We start from the raw sequence: 23,009 nt of genomic DNA on the forward strand, positions 1-23,009 counted from the left end.
TTCCATTTACATCACATTTCATAAAAGGCATAAAATATTCTATAAAAATAGAAAATTATACACTACGATTAAATAGTTATTTAGTTAATCACTTTACACTATATTTTATACATACATAAAAGACTTGTAGCGACACCCCCGAGCGCTATTCAAGCTCGCCGGTGTGTGTGTGTTTGTGTGCTGTGCGCGTGTGTCAGTGCAGTGCTGTGCGGTCGTAATTACTGTACACGACGTCAGAGTAGTTCCGTGCCTCCTGACTTGTGTGGACGAGTACTGTTTCCTCTCCTAACTACCGAAGTTTCCGAGGATTAAGGATCCTCTGTATAGGCCGGAAGCAAATTTTATAGCTCTGATCTGTCCATGCATGCCGGGCGTCGTCAGATACGCGCCCACAATAAAGATATTGTTGCTCAACTGAAGGTCTTCATTCTTCTGAATCACGTTAAGCAAAGGTCGGACAGCCACCAGTTTAGCTCAACCCAACAAGTGGTGACCCCGACGTGATTCAAGCAGAGACCGACATGATTAAGAAGAAGCAGCCGTGAGCTACGTAAGTAACGAGCACATAATGACCGAACAGCAGGCCGTCTCCAGGATTGCAGTCCATTTGCCGCCGTTCTGGCCCGACAACCTGGTACTCTGGTTCGTGCAGGCAGAGGCAAGTTTTAGCTGCGCTGGAATAACGGTCGAAGCAACTAAATTTGCGCTGATTGTGAGCCAACTCGACCAACGTTATGCAGCCGAGGTGCAGGACATAATCACAGCACCGCCCGAGGCTGGAGCTTATGCCAGGCTAAAATCAGAGTTGATTCGACGGGTGGCCGCGTCGCAAGAGGACCGCATACATCAGGTTCTGACACAGGAAGAAATTGGCGACAGGAAGCCTTCTCAATACCTGCGACATCTACGCAGCAAAGTTGACACCGTTACTGTGCCAGACAGTCTGCTCAGAACGCTGTGGAGCAGTAAGTTGCCGCTGCAAATAAAAGCCATAATGGCCTCACAAACGGACATGCCGCTGGATGACATGGCACAGCTAGCAGACCGGATTCAGGACGCGATCACACCGGCTCCGGTCAGCGCAGTCGCGGCGTTGGATAACAGTGCAAACAGTACCGCGTCTGTAGCACGAGCCGACCAGGATTCTCTCGCTGCCAAGGTTGAGCTTTTGTGCGCCCAGGTCAGTGCGCTGCTGGCACGTGACGACGACAATAATAGAAGAAGCCGATACAGACGGCAGCGTTCGAGAAGCAGATCTCCCGGCGGTACTACCACTGCGCAAGGCGAGGTACTGTTGTGCTGGTACCACCGACAATTCGGCGATCAGGCAAGGAAGTGCACATCGCCATGCTCGCACCCAAACGCCACCGCCGGTCGACAATAGGCGCAACCGACTGCCGGTTATCCTCCAAGTGCCTGTTCCTTACCGATAGGAGTTCCGGCGTTAAGTTTTTAATAGACACTGGGTCGGACCTGAGTATCATACCATGAACAGCCATACATCGTTGCCGGCCGCCAACTGCCTTCTGTCTGACGGCTGCCAACAATTCTTCCATCGCAACATATGGCACACAGAGGATGGAGCTTAATCTCGGCCTACGTCGCGCGTACGAGTGGAATTTTACAGTGGCTGACGTCACGGAGGCAATCGTCGGGGCTGATCTCCTCGCGCACTACCACCTGCTGCCAGACGTCGCGAACGCACGCTTGGTAGACAGCGTCACTGGCTTAGCAGTCACGGGTTTCCGTCGCAACACCGCAACGCACAGTGCCAAGTTGGTCCATGCTACGGAGGGTGAGTACACTGAATTACTGCTTAACTATCTGAACTTGACCAGGCCGCCCGGCGCTCCCAGGTTCATACCACATGACACGGTGCATCACATTCAAACGACTGATGGTCCCCCAGTAGCATGCCGACCTAGGCGTCTCGCTCCGGACCGATTGAAGATAGCGAAGGCAGAATTTGACGCCATAATTCGCGAGGGCATAATGCAGCCATCTAAGAGCCCGTGGTCCTCCGCATTACATCTTGTTCCGAAGAAGGGTGGAGCTTGGCGCCCATGCGGTGACTACCGTGCGCTTAACGCGCGACCAGTGCCGGACAGATATCCCGTTCTGTTACTGAGGGATTATAAACACGCTTTACATGGTGCCACGGTGTTCACAGTTCTGGACTGTGCTAAAGCGTATACACAGATTCTGGTGGCCAATGACGACATTTCAAAGACTGCAATAATAATGCCTTTCGGTTTATTTGAAAGCAAATTTATGACTTTCGGTTTACGCAATGCCGCTCAGACCTGGCAAAGGTTTATAGACTCGGTTCTCCAGGGGCTGCTGTTCTGTTTCGCCTACCTGGACGATGTGTTAGTGTTCTCTGCTGACCGCGATCAACACCGACAACATCTGCGAGAGATTTTCGAGCGATTGGAGCGTTACGGTGTCGTCTTGAACGTGGACAAGTGTGTTTTTGGGCAGTCAGAGGTGACATTTCTTGGCCATAAGATTTCTGCTGAAGGCTCTCTTCCTCTGTCCGAGAAGGTGGACGCTATCTTGCAGCTACCCCAACCAACTACGATCAAAGAATTACGTGGTTTTTTGGGGATGCTCAATTTTTATCGACGACACCTTCCTCACGCTGCGGAGCTGCAGGAACCTTTGACGGCGGCATTATCAGGCCCTAAAGTAAATAGCAAGTCTCTGATACAGTGGACAGAGGACATGTAGTCTGCGTTCGAGGCAATAAAGAGGAGCATGGCCGACGCGGCAGTTCTTGCACACCCACGGCTTGACGCGTCATTAGCAATTGTCGTAAATGCGAGCCAGACGGCGATCGGTGCCACGTTACAACAATGGTCGGACAACGCATGGCAGCCACTGGCGTATTATTCCCACAAGCTTTCGCCTGCACAGAGAAAATGGAGCACATATGACCGTGAGCTCCTGGCAGTATACCAGGCAGTGAAATATTTTCGCCCCCAAGTGGAAGTGCGAACTTTCACGATATATACAGACCACAAGCCACTCACGTTCGCCTTCCGTCGGAATAGTGTCAACTGCTCTCCCCGTCAATTTCATCACCTTGAGTTCATGGCCCAGTTTACTACCGACATTAGACATATTTCTGGGATCGACAACATTGTTGCGGATTGCCTTTCGCGGATCAGCAGTGTTTCCAGTACCATAGACTTTCCTGCACTGGCACAGGCACAGAGAGACGACGAAGAACTCCTTGCCTATGTTAAAGACACGGCTTCCGCATTGCAACTGAAACTCGTTGATGTTCCGGGGGAAGATACACAGCTATACTGCGACGTTTCTCATGGCCGACCCCGTCCCTTTCTGATGCCGGCTTTTAGAAGACAAGCCTTTGATATAGTATATGGATTGTGCCATCCCGGGGTACGACTGACATTCCACCTAGTATCGCAATGTTTCGTGTGGCCAGGCATGCAAAAAGACTGCCGCGAGTGGGTCCAATCTTGCCTTCAGTGCCAACGCTGCAAGATTAACCGCCATGTACACGCACCGACCGGCGATTTTCCGGATACCACCGCCCGATTTGCCCACGTTCATTTAGATGTAGTCGGACCACTTCCACCTTCGAACAGGCAAAGATATCTGTTTACAATGATCGACAGTTTTACACATCGGCCGGAGGCAGTGCCGGTGGATAATATCACAGCAGACACATTAGCTTCCGCTTTTGCAATGACTTGGTTGGCAAGATTTGGATGCCCACTACATATTACCACTGACCGCGGACGGCAATTTGAATCAGACCTGTTCTCACAGCTGGCCAAGTTTTGTGGTTACACCCACCATAAGACCACAAGATATCACCCAGCAAGCAGCGGAATGATCGAACACTGGCACCGTTGTTTGAAGGCCACGCTGATGTGCCACGAAGAAACCTGGACAACCGCACTACCAGTGGTCTTGTTAGGCTTACGGACAACTTTCAAACCAGACCTGGGGTCGTCAGCGGCAGAACTGGTTTATGGAGAAACACTGCGCCTTCCTGGTGACTTTGTAGACGCTGATGCCACAGAGACAGTTGCTACTGGCCAGCCGGATTTCTTGCGACGATTGAGGGACCATGTATCAAAGATTCGCCCTCCGAAAGCCACACGGCATGGCAAGCCGCTCACTTTCGTGCACCAAGACCTGGAACAATGTCGTCACGTCATGCTCCGCACTGAGGGCGTTAAACCGCCTCTACAAGCTCCTTATTCAGGTCCAAATGAAGTGCTACGGCGCAGTGCCCACACCATGGATATCCTAGTGAACGGCAAAACCACGACTGTTGCGTTGAATCGGGTTAAACCTGCGTATGTTTTTCCTGACACCCCACTAGCGGCACCTCGTCGTAGGCATCCATCTACCGCTGTTCCAGACACTGACGCCACATCTCCGGCGCCGGCTCTTCAACATCCGCCACCCAACGCAGCACAACATCCGCCTCCTGACGTTGTTCCTCCTCCTCCTCCGAGGATGACCCGTTCTGGACGTCGGGTGCACTTTCCGGCGCGGTATCTCGACGCCGACGCTCCGCTTCCGCCCGGGGGGCTGATGTAGTGACGCTCCCGCACGCTAATTCAAGCTCGCCGGTGTGTGTGTGTTTGTGTGCTGTGCGCGTGTGTCAGTGCAGTGCTGTGCAGTCATAATTACTGTACACGACGTCAGAGTAGTTCCGTGCCTCCTGGCTTGTGTTGACGAGTACCGTTTCCTCTCCTAACTACGGAAGTTTCCGAGGATTAAGGATTCTCTGTATAGGCCGGAAGCAAATTTTATAGCTCCGATCTGTCCATGCATGCCGGGCGTCGTCAGGTACGCGCCCGCAATAAAGATATTGTTGCTCAACTGAAGGTCTTCATTCTTCTGAATCACGTTAAGCAAAGGTCGGACAGCCACCAGTTTAGCTGAACCCGACAGACTGTTCAGTTTATCTTGTCTCAATATCACTCTGTTTGAATAGTACCATGATATTATTTTTCCATTAATACTATATTCTATTCATATCATTTCATGTCTAGGGATCACTGTTTATCTGTGATTCCCTTAAGTCTATCAATTTTCAGTCATATCTGGTTTTCTATACGCTAAAATTATAAGATAGTTTAAGAATTCATCAATAGATAACAGAATAGTTTAAGATTTGAAGGGAATTCAGTGCAGGAAAAATACTACAAAAGACTCAGTGAAAACAACTCAGGATCCGACGGTTGTCACTCCGCCCGTTAACACAGATTGTTAACGTCCCTGGGGAATATACAACTTTATGACTCATACGTCGTATTTTCCATTTTCTGATCCTGTTATAGGATCTATTAAAGGTAAGGCTTGGTAAGGTCTTTCATATTCCTGGAAAAATTTGTGTGTCCCCTTCTTCAGGACAGAACTCTGGAGATGCTGTTTTACGAGAACTAGGTCATCGACCTTGTACATAGGTTCGATAGCCTTCTCATTCTGTGTACTCACTCATTGTTGTGCTTTGTCAACTAGATTTTTAGAAACTATTTCTTGTTCAAGTTGGCAATCATCAGTAGGTTGTTCAGGCCAAATTAAACATTTAATATGAGGTTCTCTTACAAAGGGTTTGCCTATTAATTCTAATGTGTTAATCCTGTTGCTAAATGTGGTAATTCATGTAAAATAAGTTCAAAGTCTTTGATCTTCGTTGCCCATAGCATATGTTTTTCATGGCAGTAGATGCGGCATAATTTCCCGATTTCTTTCATAACCCTTTCACACGGATTCAAAGATAAGTTATAGTTGGATATTAATACTTGACAAATATCTTTCCATGCTAAAAATTCTTTAAAATTGGTACTAACAAACTGTGGTCCATTATCGGAAACAAATCATTTTGGTTTGCCTACCTCGAGAAAGTATTGTTGCAGACAGTGATCACAGTAGGTGTATTTGCTTTCTTAATAGGATACAACTTAACATACTTTGACCGACAACCTATGAGGACAAAAATGTATGACACTCCTCCCTTTCCTTTTGGAATTGGTCCAAAGAAATCCGCTGCTGTAAGATTGTGTAATGCCTTCAGAATGATCAGATACATTTTGTATTTAACATGAGTGTTACTCTCTTTCACCTTTTGACAGGTCTCACAAGTCCTAATTAAAGATGCTACCTTATGTCCTAGCTTCTTAAAATAACAGAACTTATTCATATGAGCTATACATTTCTTTATTCTGAATGCCCACATCCCATATGAACATATCACAGAATCTTGTCCTCCATTAACTTCGACATGCACAAACGCCAACGTTGTGACGTTATATTGTCTCTCCAAAATAAATTATGCTCTATAACCTTCCATTTCCCTGCTTGATTGGGAGGTAAAGACTTTCTAATACACACAGCAAATGTTTCTGTAAAGTAGGGATCAAGACGTATGTATTCCGTTATTCTTTTACCCATCTCTCATACCCTGGTGTGTGGATATTCTACTGTCATAAAATTAATTGCAAAAATTATGCCAGGTCCTTCAGTACGTTTCAATTCATCCATGCCTACAGGTAATCTAGACCAGGTGTCAGGCACAATATTCTCAGCTCATTGTACCTACTGTATCCTAATGTCATACTCCTGTAGGAATAACATCTATCGCATTAATCTACTATGTAACAATCGACTATTGCTTGATGGTCCGTATATACATGGATTTCTGACCTCCATACTAGTGTCTGGAATTTCTGGATACTCCATACTACTGCCAATAGTTCCTTTTCTGTGGCTGTGTAGTTTAATTCATGTTTGTTAAGACTTCAGCTAGCAAAAGGTATAGATCAGTGATTTGTACTTTCCAGACCCCACTCTCCTTGGGAAAGTTCTGCTGCTACACCATAGTCAGATGCATCTGTTAATATTTTAAATGGCTCACCCATAACTGGATGGTGTAATGTGGGTGATTCGACCAGTGCTCTTTTCACATTTTCAAACACATCATTGGCTTCATGGTCCGAAACCCATGGTACTCCCTTCCTTAATAAACGTAAAAGTCTTGGGTGGTTCAACTCTTGACTTCGTATATATCATCTATAGGACCCAGCCATTCCAATAAATCCCTTCAATTGTCTTATGTTTTTAGGTGGTGGACACTCCTTGATGGCCTTTATATGTTCTGGATCTGGTCTAATTCCTTGCACTCCCATGATATGCCCTAAAAACTTGCTGACAATCGGACGCGTCCTTTCTTATGTGCTATTTAGACAATATTACTGTAATAACTTTTTCTTTAAACCTTTTCAGAGTTTTACTCAAGGTCAGGCAATGTTCTTCCCAGGTAGATGAGATTACTAGTATATCGTCTACATATATTATTAATTCCTTTAACAATTCCCTTCCTAACGCCTCATCTAGTGCACGTATAAACACGGATACTGAGATATTTAGCCTGAATGGTAACGCATTAAAATGATATGATTTCCCATCAAATAGAAATGCTGTATATTTCTTTGATTCAGGACATAATCGAATTTGTCAATATCTAGCAGTCAGGACCATCGTGCTAAAATACTTTCTTTTCTCAAATTTGGACAATAATTCATCAATTTTAATGGATCTGTCTCATTCCATTTCTATATGCTTATTCAAAGTGTGTGTTTCTAGTACTGATCGCACAGCTCCTGCAGCCTTTCTTACTACTACCAAGGCGTTATTCATTATGCTAGAGCTACGTTTTATTAGGATAATGTCAATCATTTTGTCAATTTCTTCCTTAACTGCTTCTTTTAAACTTACTGGTATTGGATAAGGCTTACAGAAAAATGGAGTTCTATCTTTGATTCTAAATTTACATACATAGTCACTAATACTAGCTGGGTGATCAGAAAATACCATTTCATGTTCCAATAGAATTTTAGATAAATCCAATTTTTGATCATTGATTAATATTGGCGATTCATTTACTTTGCCCTGTATGTCAACACGATGTGACACATAACTTACCTTTTCAATCTCTGGTGACAACTGTGCTGTCACTGTTAATCATTAACATTGATTCTCAAATGCAAACGGTACACAATATTTGTAGTCACCTTTACCAAAATTCTCCATAAAATTTAATATGATGTTAAATCCTGACAGCCAATCAAGGCCAAACAACACACCCCTATTGATATTTTCTACTACTAACAGTGTCTGTCAAAATGGGATATTCCCAATATTGCAGTTCACCTCGGTGTCATGTTTTACAGCTTTGCTCTTCATTCCAGTAATACTGACTATGTACACTCCCGTTACTGGTAATAGTGATGGTAAGTGATGTTTAGTATGTAAAGAGAAATAAGTGACACTTCACTCCCAGAATCTATAAATATGTTGATATGTGATCGGACGCTCTCCCGACATATGTGTTGTTTCCAGCAGGGCTCTCAGGTGTCCAGCCGGATGCGATAGTTCAAGTTCCATGATATTTTGGCAAACAACCTTTCCGCCATCATCAGCTGGTTCTGATGGAATGGTCTGTCTGCTCATTGTCAGTGTTATTTATGTCCGTCAGTTGGGCTTCGATTCCCTGCACCGACAGTCCAATTGCGGCTGCCGACATTCCGATTGTGAGCACCAATGGTCCAATTCCAATCGCCAACAATCTATTTGCGGGTGCCAACCCAGGTCCTTACTGTCCCTGGCGTCACGTCGAGTGGTGGAAGATGCAAAATCCTGTGGAGTGTCTCCCGCAGCCGTCGTGGAAAGATCTTGTGTTCACTTGAGGCGTGACTCCTTGATGGAGCTAAGTAAGAGTTTCCAGGCCTTGCTCAGCTGAAAACCTGTCTCTCAGTTTATGAGATTGTCCGTTACATGGCCTCCTTGAAGATGCTGTTCCAGTAGAAGCTGGTAGGAGCCAGAATCTTGATCTCTTCGTATTTCACATTGTGCCCAGTTTCTGAGCAGTGTTCTGCCAGTGCCGATTTGTTGGGGTGGCCTAGGCGCGTGTGGCGCTGGTGTTGTTTGCAGTGGTCTTTGACTGTTCGGATCGTTTGACTGATGTAGGATTTCCTGCAACCACATGGAATATTATATACACCCATTTTCTTGAGGCCAAATGCATCTTTCACCATCCCCAGTATGGCATGTATCTTGGACGGTGGTCGGTAGACTGTGACAATTTTGTATTGTTTTAGCAGTCTCCAAATGTTTGACGTCACGTTGCCTGCATACAGTAGAAAGGCAAGGCCTGGTTCATAATCTTTATACTGTTATTCATCTGGGTTTCTGCTGCATTTCCATCGTCTGAAGGCTGTCTGGATCTGTCAGTTGCTGTACCCATTCTTGCAGAACACATTTTCTAGATGTTTAAGTTCTTTGTGTAGAGTTTGTTCATCCTACATTGAGTATGCCCTGTGAACCAGTGTATTGAGCATCCCGTTGAGTTTTGCAGGATGGTGGCAGCTCGAGGCATGTAAATATAAGACTGTATGTGTAAGCTTACGGTACACGCTATGACCCAGTGTGCCATTAGATCTCCGCTCTACAATTACATCAAGAAAGGGTAATTTCCCTTACCTCTTGATTTCCATGGTGATCCATATGTTCTCATGGACTGAATTTAGATGTTCTAAAATTGTCTGCAGCTGATCAGGCCCATGGGCCCAGATGACAAACACGTTGTCCATGTATCTGAAAAAACACCCAGGTTTCTGTTCAGCCAATTGTACTGCCTCCTCTTCGAAACTCACCATAAATAAGTTGGCTAAGACTGGTGAGAGAGGGCTCCCCACAGCCACACAGTCAGTCTGTTCGTAGTATTGGCCATTGAAGATGAAGTAGGTAGATGTAAGTACATGCAGGAAAAGGTGTGTCAACTTGGGACCAAATTTCTTGCTGATAAGATTGTTCGAATATTTTTGTGGGACACATGTGAAGACCTGGGTCAGCGCGCACACATGGATTGTTGGTGCTCGCAATCAGAATGTCGGCAGCCGCAATCGGACCTTCAGGGAATCGATGGCCAACTGACGGACATAAATAACACCGACAATGAGCAGACAGACCATTCCATCAGAACCACCTGATGATGGCAGAAAGGTTATTTGCCGAAATATAGTGGGACTTCAATGATCACATCCGGCTGCACACCCGAGAGCCCTGGAAACAACATGTATGCTGGGAAAGCCTCCAATAAACATATCAACAACCTCTACGGGTAGGATATGTACCACCTGGTGAAGAAATTAGATAAGCTTTGGAACCAGAAAGGAGGTATGCTTAGTTCCCTTGCCTTTTTACTAAGGTGTAGAGACAAGAACACGATTTCTACATTTGTAAAAATGTATATGCAACCCTGTGGCAAACCATATAAAGAAACGAGCCCTCCTGGCCTTGGTCAGGGAGAGGATTCGCTACACTCCACAACAACTCAACTAGAATGCCAAAGAACTGCTGCACCTTCACCTACAATTAGCTTCCACATTTCAAGACCGTTCCTGGGAATGGGTGGATGGTGTCACATGGGCCCAGGCTGACTGGACACACTTGAAATCCACTGAAAAACAGATTGACAAGTTTGCAAGGCTACTAGGCAAAGAACAAGAAGAGACAGAGCCAATGAAATGAACTGTGATTAACCTCATGGGGAAGCTATTGGACAACGCAACCACTTCCATACTCGAAAAGGGACTCAACTTTGCACCAACACCAGCTTACCTCCACTCCATTGAGATCATCTCTGTAGTGGAACAGGCGGTCTGGGGCTTAACCAAGGACAAGGCAGAAGAAGTCAGGAGAGAAACATATCAGATTCTCTCCAAGGTGAAACCGCCCACCAGCAACACCTCATGGAAAGAAAGAGCGGCACTTCGGACCCTCAGAGAAGACAAGCAGACCGTCGTCCTACCTGCCAACAGAGGAAACACCACAGTTGTTCTAAACAGACAGGACTATGAACAGAAGATGCTCCAACTACTTGATGACCCGGCACACTGTAAGATCAAGACGGACCCTACCACCAGGATACAAATAAGCACTGCCACCCTACTGAAAAATGGCGCAGTTGAAGAGAAGGATATCAAGGGACTTCGACAGCATTCCACAGTAGCTCCGAGAATATATGGCCTCCCTAAGGCACATAAGAAAGGACGCGTCAGATTGTCAGCAACATAGGGGCCCCCACGTACCCCCTCGCACAACACCTGGCAGGCCTGCTCAGACCGTATGTGGGAAAGCACAAGCACCATATTCTGAACTCAATGGACTTCATTCCATCTTAAGGAGCTGACCCTACGAGAAACAGACATTGTGGTCAGCACTGATGTCGTGTCACTCTTCACACGGGTCCCACTAGAAGATTCGATCCATCTTATCAGCGAGCAATCTGGTCCCGAGTTGACACAACTTTTCCTGCAAGTACTTACGTCCACCTGCGTCATCTTCAACGGCCAATACTACGAACAGACTGACTGTGTGGCTATGTGGATCCATCTCTCACCAGTGGTAGCCAACTTATTTATGGAGAGGCACTACAAGTGGCTGAATGGAAACCTGGGTGTTTTTTCTGATACATGAATGACACGTTTGTCATCTGGTCCCATGGGCCTGATCAGCTACAGATGCTTTTAGAACGTCTAAATTCAGTCCATGAGAACATATGGTTCACCATGGAAATCGAGAAGGAAGGAAAATTACCCTTTCTTGATGTAATTGTAGAGCGGAGATCTAATGGCACACTGGGTCATAGTGTGTACCGCAAGCCTACACATAAGGACTTATATTTACATGCTTCAAGCTGCCACCATCCTGCACAACTCAACAGGATGCTCAACACACTGGTTCACAGGGCATACTCGATATCGGATGAACAAAATCTACACAAAGAACTTAAACATCTAGAAAATGTGTTCCTCAAGAATGGGTGCAGCAACCGACAGATCCAGACAGCCTTCAGAGGACGGAAATGCAGCAGAAACCCAGATGAATAACAGTATAAAGATTATGAACCAGGCCTTTCCCTTCTACTGTATGCAGGCAACGTGACATGAAACATTGGGAGACTGCTAAAACAACACAAAATTGACACAGTCTACTGACCACTGTCCAAGATACGCGACTTACTGGGGATAGTGAAACATGGATTTGGCCTCAAGAAAACGGGTGTATATAATATTCCATGCACTTGCAGGATATCCTACATCGGTCAAATGATCCGAACAATCAAAGACCGCTGCAAAGAACACCAATGCCACATGCACCTAGGCCAGCCCAAAAAATCGGCACTGGCAGAACACTGCTCGGAAACTGGGCACAATGTGAAATATCAAGACACCAAGATTCTGGCCCCTACCAGCTTCTATTGCGACAGCATCTTCAAGGAGGCCATTGAAATTCGTGTAACGAACGATCTCATAAACTGAGACACAGGTTTTCAGTTGAGCAAGGGCTGGAAACCCTTACTTAGCTCCATCAAGGAGTCACGTCTCAAGAGAACACAAGATCTTTCCACGATGGCCGCGGAGGACACTCCACAGGATTTTGAATCTTCCATCACACGGTGCGACGCCAGGGACAGCGCGGACCTGGGTTGGCGCCCGCAAACAGATTGTCGGCAGCTGCAATTGTAGCGTTGGCGCTCGCAATCAGAATGTCGGCAGCCGCAATTGGACCGTCGGTGCAGGGAATCGAAGCCCAACTGACAGACATAAATAATACTGACAATGAGCAGACAGACCATTCCATCAGAACCAGCTGATGATGGCAGAAAGGTTATTCACTGAAATATCGTGGGACTTCAACAATTGCATCCAGCTGGACACCCAAGAGCCCTGGAAACCATAAATATGTTAACTTCAAAATCCTCTACTTTTCCTATTATCATTGGTTGTGAAGTAATGGTAGTTAAGCTCGGTTCTTCCAGTAACAACCATTCTTTGGCTGGTATTTTATGCATGAAATTAACATACTTTTTATGGACTATGCCTCCTAATGTATTTCTATGACCTGGGCCCCAGCACTGGATCCGGTTCGCATTACGTTTTCCTGATTATTGGTAATCACTGGTTGGTTACCAAATTGGGATATTACATTACCACTTTGTACTCGATTACTGCTTGGTACAAATTCTTGTGATGTCACTGGGCCTGTATTAGAAGCTGGATGCTTCTTTTGGTAATTATCGTTACTATTACTCTTACTACATTGGTGTACTCTAGCAAAATTAGCTTCGTGTTTTCTAAAATTATTATTACTATTCCTTTTGTAAGTCTGATTTTAATTTTGGTGTATGCTCTCATTACAGTCCTTGTTCAAGGCATCAGGTGCGTACACAAAAGCCAACAGTTGTGTAGTGGGTTTTCCACCCACTACACAATATATCTTTCCTGGCGTAAATGGGTAAATGTCTTATTAAATTTGAACTAACTCTTTTTCCTACATGGGCCTATCTAAGTACTTTGCACATGTTAAATGCCACTCAAAATACTTTCTCATCGTACCCCACTTACTGTTGTAATACTTCAGGTACCACAAATCAGATATTAGTTTTTCCCTGGTGCTTGCTGACCAGTACTTCTCCTTAGACCTTTTCTGGAAGTCTGCCCAAGACTAAAAATTCTCTATGTTCACTGTGCCACACTCTGAAGCTTCTCCTGAAAGGTATTCTACCACAAATTCGATCTTCATTGAATCTTCCCAAGTCTTGGGCAAGGCTTGATAGAACATTTTCAAAAAATGAATAGGATGTACTTCCCCATCCAGCTTAAACTTAGAGAGCTGTCTAGATAACCCTGAATTTGGTCCCCATTGTAAATGTGTCATTACTTCACTTGTTAATACTACATTGGGAGAAGTCACTCTACTATCTACTTTGTCCTATGAAAGATTGAATTCTTTCCACAGTTCATCTACACTTTCCACAGTTCATCTACATTTCTCTTGGTATTACTAAGTTTATTTTTTGAAGATAAAATTGGAGACCATCGTACAATATGCGTTAGATGAATATGTGCCAAGCAAGATCGTAAGAGATGGAAAAGAGCCACTGTGGTACAACAACCGAGTTAGAAAACTGGTGCGGAAGCAAAGGGAACTTCACAGCAAACATAAACATAGCCAAAGTCTTACAAACAAAAATTACACGAAGCGAAATGTAGTGTGAGGAAAGCTATGCGAGAGGCGTTCAATGAATTAGAAAGTAAAGTACTATGTACTGACGTGGCAGAAAATCCTAAGAAATTTTGGTCTTATGTCAAAGCAGTAGGTGGATCAAAACAAAATGTCCAGACACTCTGTTACCAAAATGGTACTGAAACAGAGGATGGCAGACTAAAGGCTGAAATACTAAATGTCTTTTTCCAAAGCTGTTTCACAGAGGAAGACTGCACTGCAGTTCCTTCTCTAGATTGTCGCACAGATGACAAAATGGTAGATATCAAAATAGACGACAGAGGGATAGAGAAACAACTAAAATCGCTTAAAACAGGAAAGGCCGCTGGACCTGATGGGATACCAGTTTGATTTTAGACAGAGTATGCGAAGGAACTTGCCCCCCTTCATGCAGCGGTGTACCGTAGGTCTCTAGAAGAGCGTAGCGTTCCAAAGGATTGGAAAAGGGCACAGATAATCCCCATTTTCAAGAAGGGACGTCGAACATACGTGCAGAACTATAGACCTATATCTCTAACGTCGATCAGTTGTAGAATTTTGGAACACGTATTATGTTCGAGTATAATGACTTTTCTGGAGACCAGAAATCTACTCTGTAGGAATCAGCATGGGTTTTGATAAAGGTGGTCGTGTGAAACCCAGCTCGTGCTATTCGTCCACGAGACTCAGAGGGCCATAGACACGGGTTCACAGGTAGATGCCGTGTTTCTTGACTTCCGCAAGGCATTCGATACAGTTCCCCACACTCTTTTAATGAACAAAGTAAGAGCATATGGACTATCAGACCAATTGTGTGATTGGATTGAAGAGTTCCTAGATAACAGAACGCAGCATGTCATTCTCAACGGGGAGAAGTCTTCCAAAGTAAGAGTGATTTCAGGTGAGCCGCAGGGGAGTGTCATAGGACCGTTGCTAATCACAATATACATAAATGACCTTGTGGATAACATTGGAAGTTCACAGAGGCTTTTTGCGGATGGTGCTGTGGTATATCGAGAGGTTGTAACAATGGAAAATTGTACTGAAATGCAGGAGGATCTGCAGCGAATTGACGCATGGTGCAGGGAATGGCAATTGAATCTCAATGTAGACAAGTGTAATGTGCTGCGAATACATAGGAAGATAGATCCCTTATCATTTAGCTACAATATAGCAGGTCAGCAACTGTAAGCAGTTAATTCCATAAATTATCTGGGAGTATGCATTAGGAGTGATTTAAAATGGAATGATCATATAAAGTTGATTGCTGGTAAATCAGATGCCAGACTGAGATTCATTGGAAGAATCCTAAGGAAATGCAATCCGAAAACAAAGGAAGTAGGTTACAGTACACTTGTTCGCCCACTGCTTGAATACTGCTCAGCAGTATGGGATCCATACCAGATAGGGTTGATAGAAGAGATAGAGAAGATCCAACGGAGAGCAGTGCACTTCGTTACAGGATCATTTAGTAATCGCGAAAGCGTTACGAAGATGATAGATACACTCCAGTGGAAGACTCTGCAGGAGAGACGTTCAGTAGCTTGGTACAGGCTTTTGTTGAAGTTTCAAGAACATACCTTCACCGAAGAGTCAAGCAGTATATTGCTCCCTCCTACGTATATCTCGCGAAGAGACCATGAGGATAAAATCAGAGAGATTAGAGCCCACACAGAAGCATACCGACAATCCTTCTTTCCACGAACAATACGAGACTGGAATAGAAGGGAGAACCGATAGAGGTACTCAAGGTACCCTCCACCACACACCGTCAGGTGGCTTGCAGAGTATGGATGTAGATGTAGATGTAGACAAGTTGTTGGAGGTCACTCTTGCAGCAACTTTTCTGTCTGTCATCTCTTTAACTTGTTCCTCCAGATTGTTGATATTTATTATGTCTGAAGTGCCTAGTTTCTCTTTAAAATTTCTTTCTACATTGTCAACTCAAGTGTTAATGCCTGCAATTTGTGATTGGACTATTGGTAATAATTTGTGCTGTTTTTCAACACTCTCCTTTAAGGTGTGTAATCTATGTTTTACAGCATCAAACAAAACATTACAGACACTCTGAAATGGTCCTAATTTTTCACCAAGTTCAGCTTCTACATTATTATACTTATTTTCAGTATCATATTCTAACTTTTTAGCTAAATCCTGAAATTGGTAACTCTGTGTCTGACTCAAGTCAGTGAACAGTTGGTTTACTTGACTACTTAACAAACAGGATAACTCCTCTCTTAAAACTATTTTAAAAGTCTCTACTTTAGTAGTTAAAGCGTCAAATTCAGTCTTCAAATTTCCCATGCCTTCTTTACTTTGTTCATCTACTCTAGCACTTAACAATCCTAAAGTCTCATTCTGAACGTCCAATTTATTATTTAATTGAGTGTTACTGAATCATTTAGAAATGTATTTAATTCCTTTCTTAAAGAAGTATTTTGAGCAGTGAATACTTTACTTTGTGCATCTAATTTTTCACTTAAAGTTGAGCATTTGACTCTGTGCTTTGGTTATCTAATTTAAGACTTAGTGCTTTAATTAAATTTTCTACCTCAGTCCAGTCTGGCATTTCTTTTGTCACTGTCATGGCCATGGCTGGTTCTGGTGTTTCCCCAGTTTTTTGAGTATTATCCACATTTTTCTTACTTTTAGATTGTGTTATCATTAAAAAAAATTCCTCCCCACCCCCCCACCCCCTCACCCCGAATATAATAACTATACTAACAGTCTATTATTGAATAGTCTGCCTAAATTCACACTTAATTAATTGTCTTTCGCTCATCACCCAGCGTAGAGTTTTAAGCTGCAGCGGTGAGCAGGTATGGAACCAGTGCCGGTGAACTGCACAGGTGCCAGCAATGTCAAAGGTTGGTTTCAGCATCAGTGTCGGTGAACAGATTTGTAGTTGGCACTGATGAGCAGCAGCTGGCGTCGTTGGTGTCGGTTGCTGGTTACGGGGTCCCCTCCCACAGTGATATTTCACTGCCCACCAAATCTCACAATATCCTTGTCCATCCCTACACAGCCCCTGCTTCGAACCCCTTGCCACGTGGCTCATATCGCCATAACAGACCTAGATCCTAGATGCAAGACTGTCCGATACATCCTCCCACCATCACCCACTTCAGTTCAGTCACAAGCATCACCTATCCCATCAAATGCAGGGCTACCTGTAAAACCAGTCATGTGATCTATAAGCTAAGCTGCAACCACTGTGCTTAATTTTATGTGGGCATGACAAACGAGTTGGCTGTCTGCATGAATGTCCACCAACAAACTTTAGCCAAGAAACAGCTGGACCACTGATATGCAGAGAATGCTGTCCTTCACAATGTTCTTCATTTTAATGACTGCTTCACAGCCTGTGCAATCTGGACCCTTCCTAACAACACTGGCTTTTCTGAACTTCACAGGTGGGAACGCTTCCTGCAATTTATCCTACATTTTCATAACCCTCTAGCTTCAAACTTTGTTGGTCATTGTCCTTCAACCATCCATCCCTTCACTGTTGCCGCTTCACAGCCACAAGTGCACCCACCGGCTTTTTACTTTTCTCCTTTCCTACTCCCACCCCATCCTTTGTCTAACCTCCTGACTGTACTTAGCTGCCCTGCTTCCTCTCCACCTCATCCATGTTCGCTTCCACAAGGTGCACTTTACCATCGTCCACCCGTACCCTGCTCTCCCTCTTTCTCCCACTCCAGATTGCTTCTCCCGTTACGTGCAGTTGCTCACATTCTTGCCTCGGCAGCCGGAGAGTGTGGCCACATGTGTGTGAGCTGCTTGTGCATGAATGTGTGTGTATATTGTCTATTTGAAGAAGTCCTCTTGGGCGAAAGCTTAGGTGTTCAGTAGTCTTTTTTTTTGTGCCTGTCTGCGACTCAACATCTCCACCGTATGATAAATAGCAATCTATCCTTTCCATAATATTGTCAGTAATTTATATGAGGTATTAAACATTATCTTAAATACAATATAGTGTATTCATACTGTCTTTTGCATATGTGTATCACAATAATCCCTATATCCTGGTCTGTAATTGGCTAATATAGCATAAAAACAATAATATATTAAAACAGACATTGTCTTTAACTGTTTCAGGCAATCCACATATTTGTTATCTTACATGTTATTAAAAATCCAATGTAGAAGGCGAGATTATAGGAAAGATAGAGGTAAATGGAGGCAGAAAGATTTGAGAATACGTACCAGGGCAGGGGTTATCCAGCTGTTCATCCCTATCCAAGACAACACCCCCTCTAAGAAGAAAATTGTATTCTGATGAATTAACTTTCCCCATTGCTTCAAGTATCTTCATACACATATGAAAAGAGAAAAGTAGTTTGTGTCTTTCAAACAGACCTCGACATGTGTTCCTACAACAGACAATAAAATAAAATGATAAGTGCATGTAAAGGTGATCCTCTCACTTACTGCTATAGTTATTTAGTCAGTTAAATAATTAGGGGAAGATAATATTACAATGTATCTAGAACTGTATACAGCAATCATCTTCTAATGTATTTTATGACACAGAAATTTTGTTGTTAATATCATTCAGAAATAAATGAATTTACAAATTATACAATGGTCTAAATTATTCACATTTCAAATTATCTGGTGTAAGGCATCAAACTTACTTACCTGTAGACAGCATAGGTGTGGTAATCATTGAGGAAAGATATTCTCTGCTCCAAATCTTCACTTTTTTTGCTTTTTTCTATGGACATTGTAAATAAAGAAGTGTAGGCATCCAAAGAGAACTGATACATTGGATCAATTTGGCTCATGTCATTCAACACAAAGAAAAGTATAGAAGCTCTTCTTGCACAAGGACGATATCCCTGGAATATTGATTTTATGAAACTAAGCAGTTTCAGTTAAATATACTATAAAGGAGTGCAAAATTAATGTACAAGAGTCCATTAGGGATACAAGAACCTATGAGGGATATAAGTGTATTCTGTTCACCACATACAGCTGAATATTTTTTCTATTTCAGGAACATAATTTTTTTTTAATCATCAGTTTGGGTACATACGATCTTTACAAGAAGTTTAATTTCATCAAGACAATACAAAATCTTAAATAGATATTTTTTCATGGGGCTATATTATTGCTGACACATTAAGTAACTATTTTCATTAGGTTTTTACTACAGGTTATACATGCACCAGTCTTACACTGACAGTAGAAATCACTCCACTTCAGTTCACTGTTTCAATATTGCAAAAATGCACAGTTCACTACTTCAAATATGATTACCATTCCAGTTTACTTTGGAATTAATTGTGACACAAGTATTTTTGTTGCTACATGATGATGTAATGCAGATAGCCAGTGGAACATCCTCTTGCATTGATGCATGCCTGTATTCATCGTGGCATACTGTCCACAAGTTCATCAAGGCACTGTTGGTCCAGACTGTCCCACTCCCCAATGGCGATTCGGTGTAGATCCCTCAGAGTGGTTGGTGGGTCATGTCATCCATAAACAGCCCTTTTCAATCTATCCCAGGCATGTTTGATAGGATTCATATCTGGAGAACATGCAGGCCACTCTAGTCGAGCGATGTCGTTATCCAAAGGAAGCCATTCACAAGATGTGCACAATGGGGGCACGAATTGTATCAATGAAGACAAAAGCTGTGCCAATATGCTACCGATATGGTTGCACTATCGGTCAGAGGATGGCATTCACATATCGTACAGCCATTATGGCGCCTTCCACGACCACCAGTGGTGTACGTCGGCTCCACATAATGCCACCTCAAAACAGCAGGGATCCTCCACCTTGCTGCACTCACTGGACAGTGTGTCTAAGGCATTCAACCTGACTGGGTTGCCTCCAAACACATCTCCGACGATTGTCTGGTTGGAGACATATGTAACACTCATCGGTGAAGAGAACATGATGCCAATCCTGAGCGGTCCATTCGGCATGTTGTTGGGCCCATCTGCAGCACACTGCATGGTGTCATGGTTGCAAAGATGGACCTCACCATGAATGTCAGGAGTGAAATTGCGCATCATGCAGCCTATTGCACACAGTTTGATTCATAACACGATGTCCTGTGGTTGCACGAAAAGCATTATTCAACATGGTGGCACTGACATCAGGGTTCCTCCAAGCCATAATCCGTAGGTAGCGGTCATTCACTGCAGCAGAGCCCTTAGGAGGCCTGAGTGAGGCATGTCATCGACAGTTCCTGTCTCTCTGAATCTCCTCCATGTCCAAACAACATCGCTGTGGTTCATTCCGAGGCGCCTGGACATTTCCCTTGATGAGCGCCATTCATGGCACAAAGTAACAATGCGGACACATTCAAACTTCAGTACTGACCATCTAGGCATGGTAGAACTACAGACAACATGAGCCGTGTACCTTCTTCCTGCTGGGATGACTGGAACTGTTCAGCTGTCGGACCTTCTCTGTCTAATAGGTACTGCTCATGCATGGTTATTTACATCTTTGAGTGGGTTTAGTGACATCTCTGAACAGTCAAAGAGACTGTGTCTGTGATACAATATCCACAGTCAATGTCTATCTTCAGGAGTTCTGGGAACCAGGGTGATGTAAAACTTTTTTTGGTGTGTGTATATGGAAAGTGATGGAAAAATGCTAATGAATTCTTTGTTATCTGGTCCACTACACTACACAAGTAGTTGGAACACTTCTTCCACTATACAGGTGTGCAGAATCATCTGTTTCCTTACAAGTGAATAAGGAAAAATAATGTGCTGACACTGAGTTCTGATGAAGCAGGGCAGTGACACTGCTTAACAACAAAGGCTACAATATCTGTGAAGATATGACACCATTGATAATAACAATCTATGCTAGAGGATAAAGAAGATCAAGGAATCGGAAACCAGTACTTATAAGAGACTACAAAATTTCACCACTGACATAAATAACCAGGGACTGGTAGAGTTGATTCAAATATAATGTTGTTTGCGCAACCTAAGAATTAGCACACAAATGAACTATGACAACAAAGGATGGAGATGGTGGAAATCTTGGAATATCAGAAAGCGTGTGGAGTGGGTACCTTGGGAACTGATACCTCATTTAAGAGAGAGGACAGTGAAAGTCTGCTCGGATCTGAATGAAGCTTTTATAATCAAGGACACTTTTCTGTGATCCAGTGAAATAGGTAAACTTTTCAATCTAGACACGATCATTTCATGGACTAATGTTACATTTTTTCTCCAAGGTCTATGAGCTCATGATGGCATTCAGAAATGAATAGTTCTCTTTGACTTTTGGTAACACAGTTATCAGTTATACCATCAACAGAAAACGGTACAGTTAGGCAATCTACATCTACACCTCCATGGTTACTCTGCAATTCACACTTGTGTGGTTTCTGACAGAGAGTGGAAAGAACTGCTTTCAAACTATTTCTCATTATTCAGATGGGAGTCAACAAGATTTGAAGGAGGAAGCTGGTGATTGAGATTTCATGAAAATATTTTGCCACAGCAAAAAATTCATTTGTTTTAATTACTGTCATGCCAACTTCCTCATCATATCTGTGACACTCTCTCCCCTATTTTGTGATAATGCAAAACAATTTTCTGTGTGTGGTTCCAGTTCAAGTTGCTCATAACTATAATCCTTAGATATTTAGCTAAACAGTCTAACAACCGAAAGTCCAGATGGTAATATCAATAATATTATGGAAAGGGTAGACTGCTACTCACCATAAATATGACATGTTGAATTGGAGAGAGGCACAATGAAAAGTATGGTACACATTTAGCTTTTTGCGAGAGCCTTCTTCAGAAAAGAAAGAAATAAAGAAAGAAAGCTCATCTCATGCACTCATGACTGGTATCTCCAGCCGCTCTGGCTAGAGTGGCCAGAGACAGCTGTTGCAGTAAAATTTGAGAAGCAATATCATCTGTGGATGCGGATTGTAATGGTGGTAGTCTGCAAGCCCTGAAAGTAACAGGAGGTCTGGGAGGAGTCTGAATGGGATGTCTTTTACTGTGTACAACAGCAGAACTAGGCATAGGTTGTTCCTTAACAGGTGCTACCTGAGACACTCAAGATGTAGATGCAAGCTGGTAAACAGGAAAATGTTTGGCTTGGGAAGCCTCCAATTTAATGGATTTGACACATATTTTGGAAAGTAACACTTTACTCTCAGTAGAAATGTTTGGTTTTCTTCCCTTTGGGATGATACCTCGACTTTTTAACTGTTGGTAAGCACACTCTTAAACTTAAGAATTCTCAGGTAAGTTGTCAGTGTGAGGACCCGAGTTGCTGGAATCTAAATCAGCTGTCATGGCACCTAGTGCTGAAACACTGTAGACATCACTGTGTTGTGGCACACCACATGGTGAGGTGTAATGTATGACATAAAGAGGCATCTGCAAATAGTTTGACATTACACATTGGTATGTGCCTGGCCAAGGAAATGTCAGTGTTACAGTGCTGCAGGAAATTGGAACTTAGAAGAGGCTAGTAGGAAAGTACAGTATAATGATTTCTTAAAACCTATGTTCATAAACACAGTTCATTTACCAAATGTAGCAATTTTGGAGTTATTAGCAGTTGTAAGTCACGGGTCAGCTAGCTTCTTTGTTGTGATTCACTGACAGTAGACTGACATCTGATACTGAGTCAATGAAGTATGTATGCAAAACATATATGTCTGTGACTTAAAAATTGTGTGGTCAACAAAAAGTGCTACGAAAGTTGTGTTGCTCCAGTTTATATGAATGTTTACACTGTCAATGCTGGTGAATGCAGATCTGTTGGATAATTTGGCAACAACTATCTTTAGGACATGAGTGATGGCAAACTGCATACACTTTTCTTGTGAATGTTGGCAGAAAAGCACATCATCTCACAGCAATCAGTCGCCCTACACCCCATCATTGTTGTCATTTAGATAACCACTA

General features: G+C 43.4%; 1 protein-coding gene across 1 annotated transcript in view; it reads right to left on the bottom strand.

Moving 5' to 3' along the window:
* The window catches only part of LOC126417162 (dynein axonemal heavy chain 2), a 959,377-nt gene that overhangs the window by 103,549 nt on the left and 832,819 nt on the right, over window positions 1–23,009 (bottom strand). The window contains 2 exon segments of the mRNA XM_050085060.1: window positions 18,303–18,473; window positions 18,742–18,941. Coding sequence (XP_049941017.1) covers window positions 18,303–18,473; window positions 18,742–18,941 — 371 coding nt within the window.

This window comes from Schistocerca serialis, chromosome 8 (genome assembly GCF_023864345.2).
Source record: "Schistocerca serialis cubense isolate TAMUIC-IGC-003099 chromosome 8, iqSchSeri2.2, whole genome shotgun sequence".
Lineage (NCBI taxonomy): Eukaryota > Metazoa > Arthropoda > Insecta > Orthoptera > Acrididae > Schistocerca > Schistocerca serialis.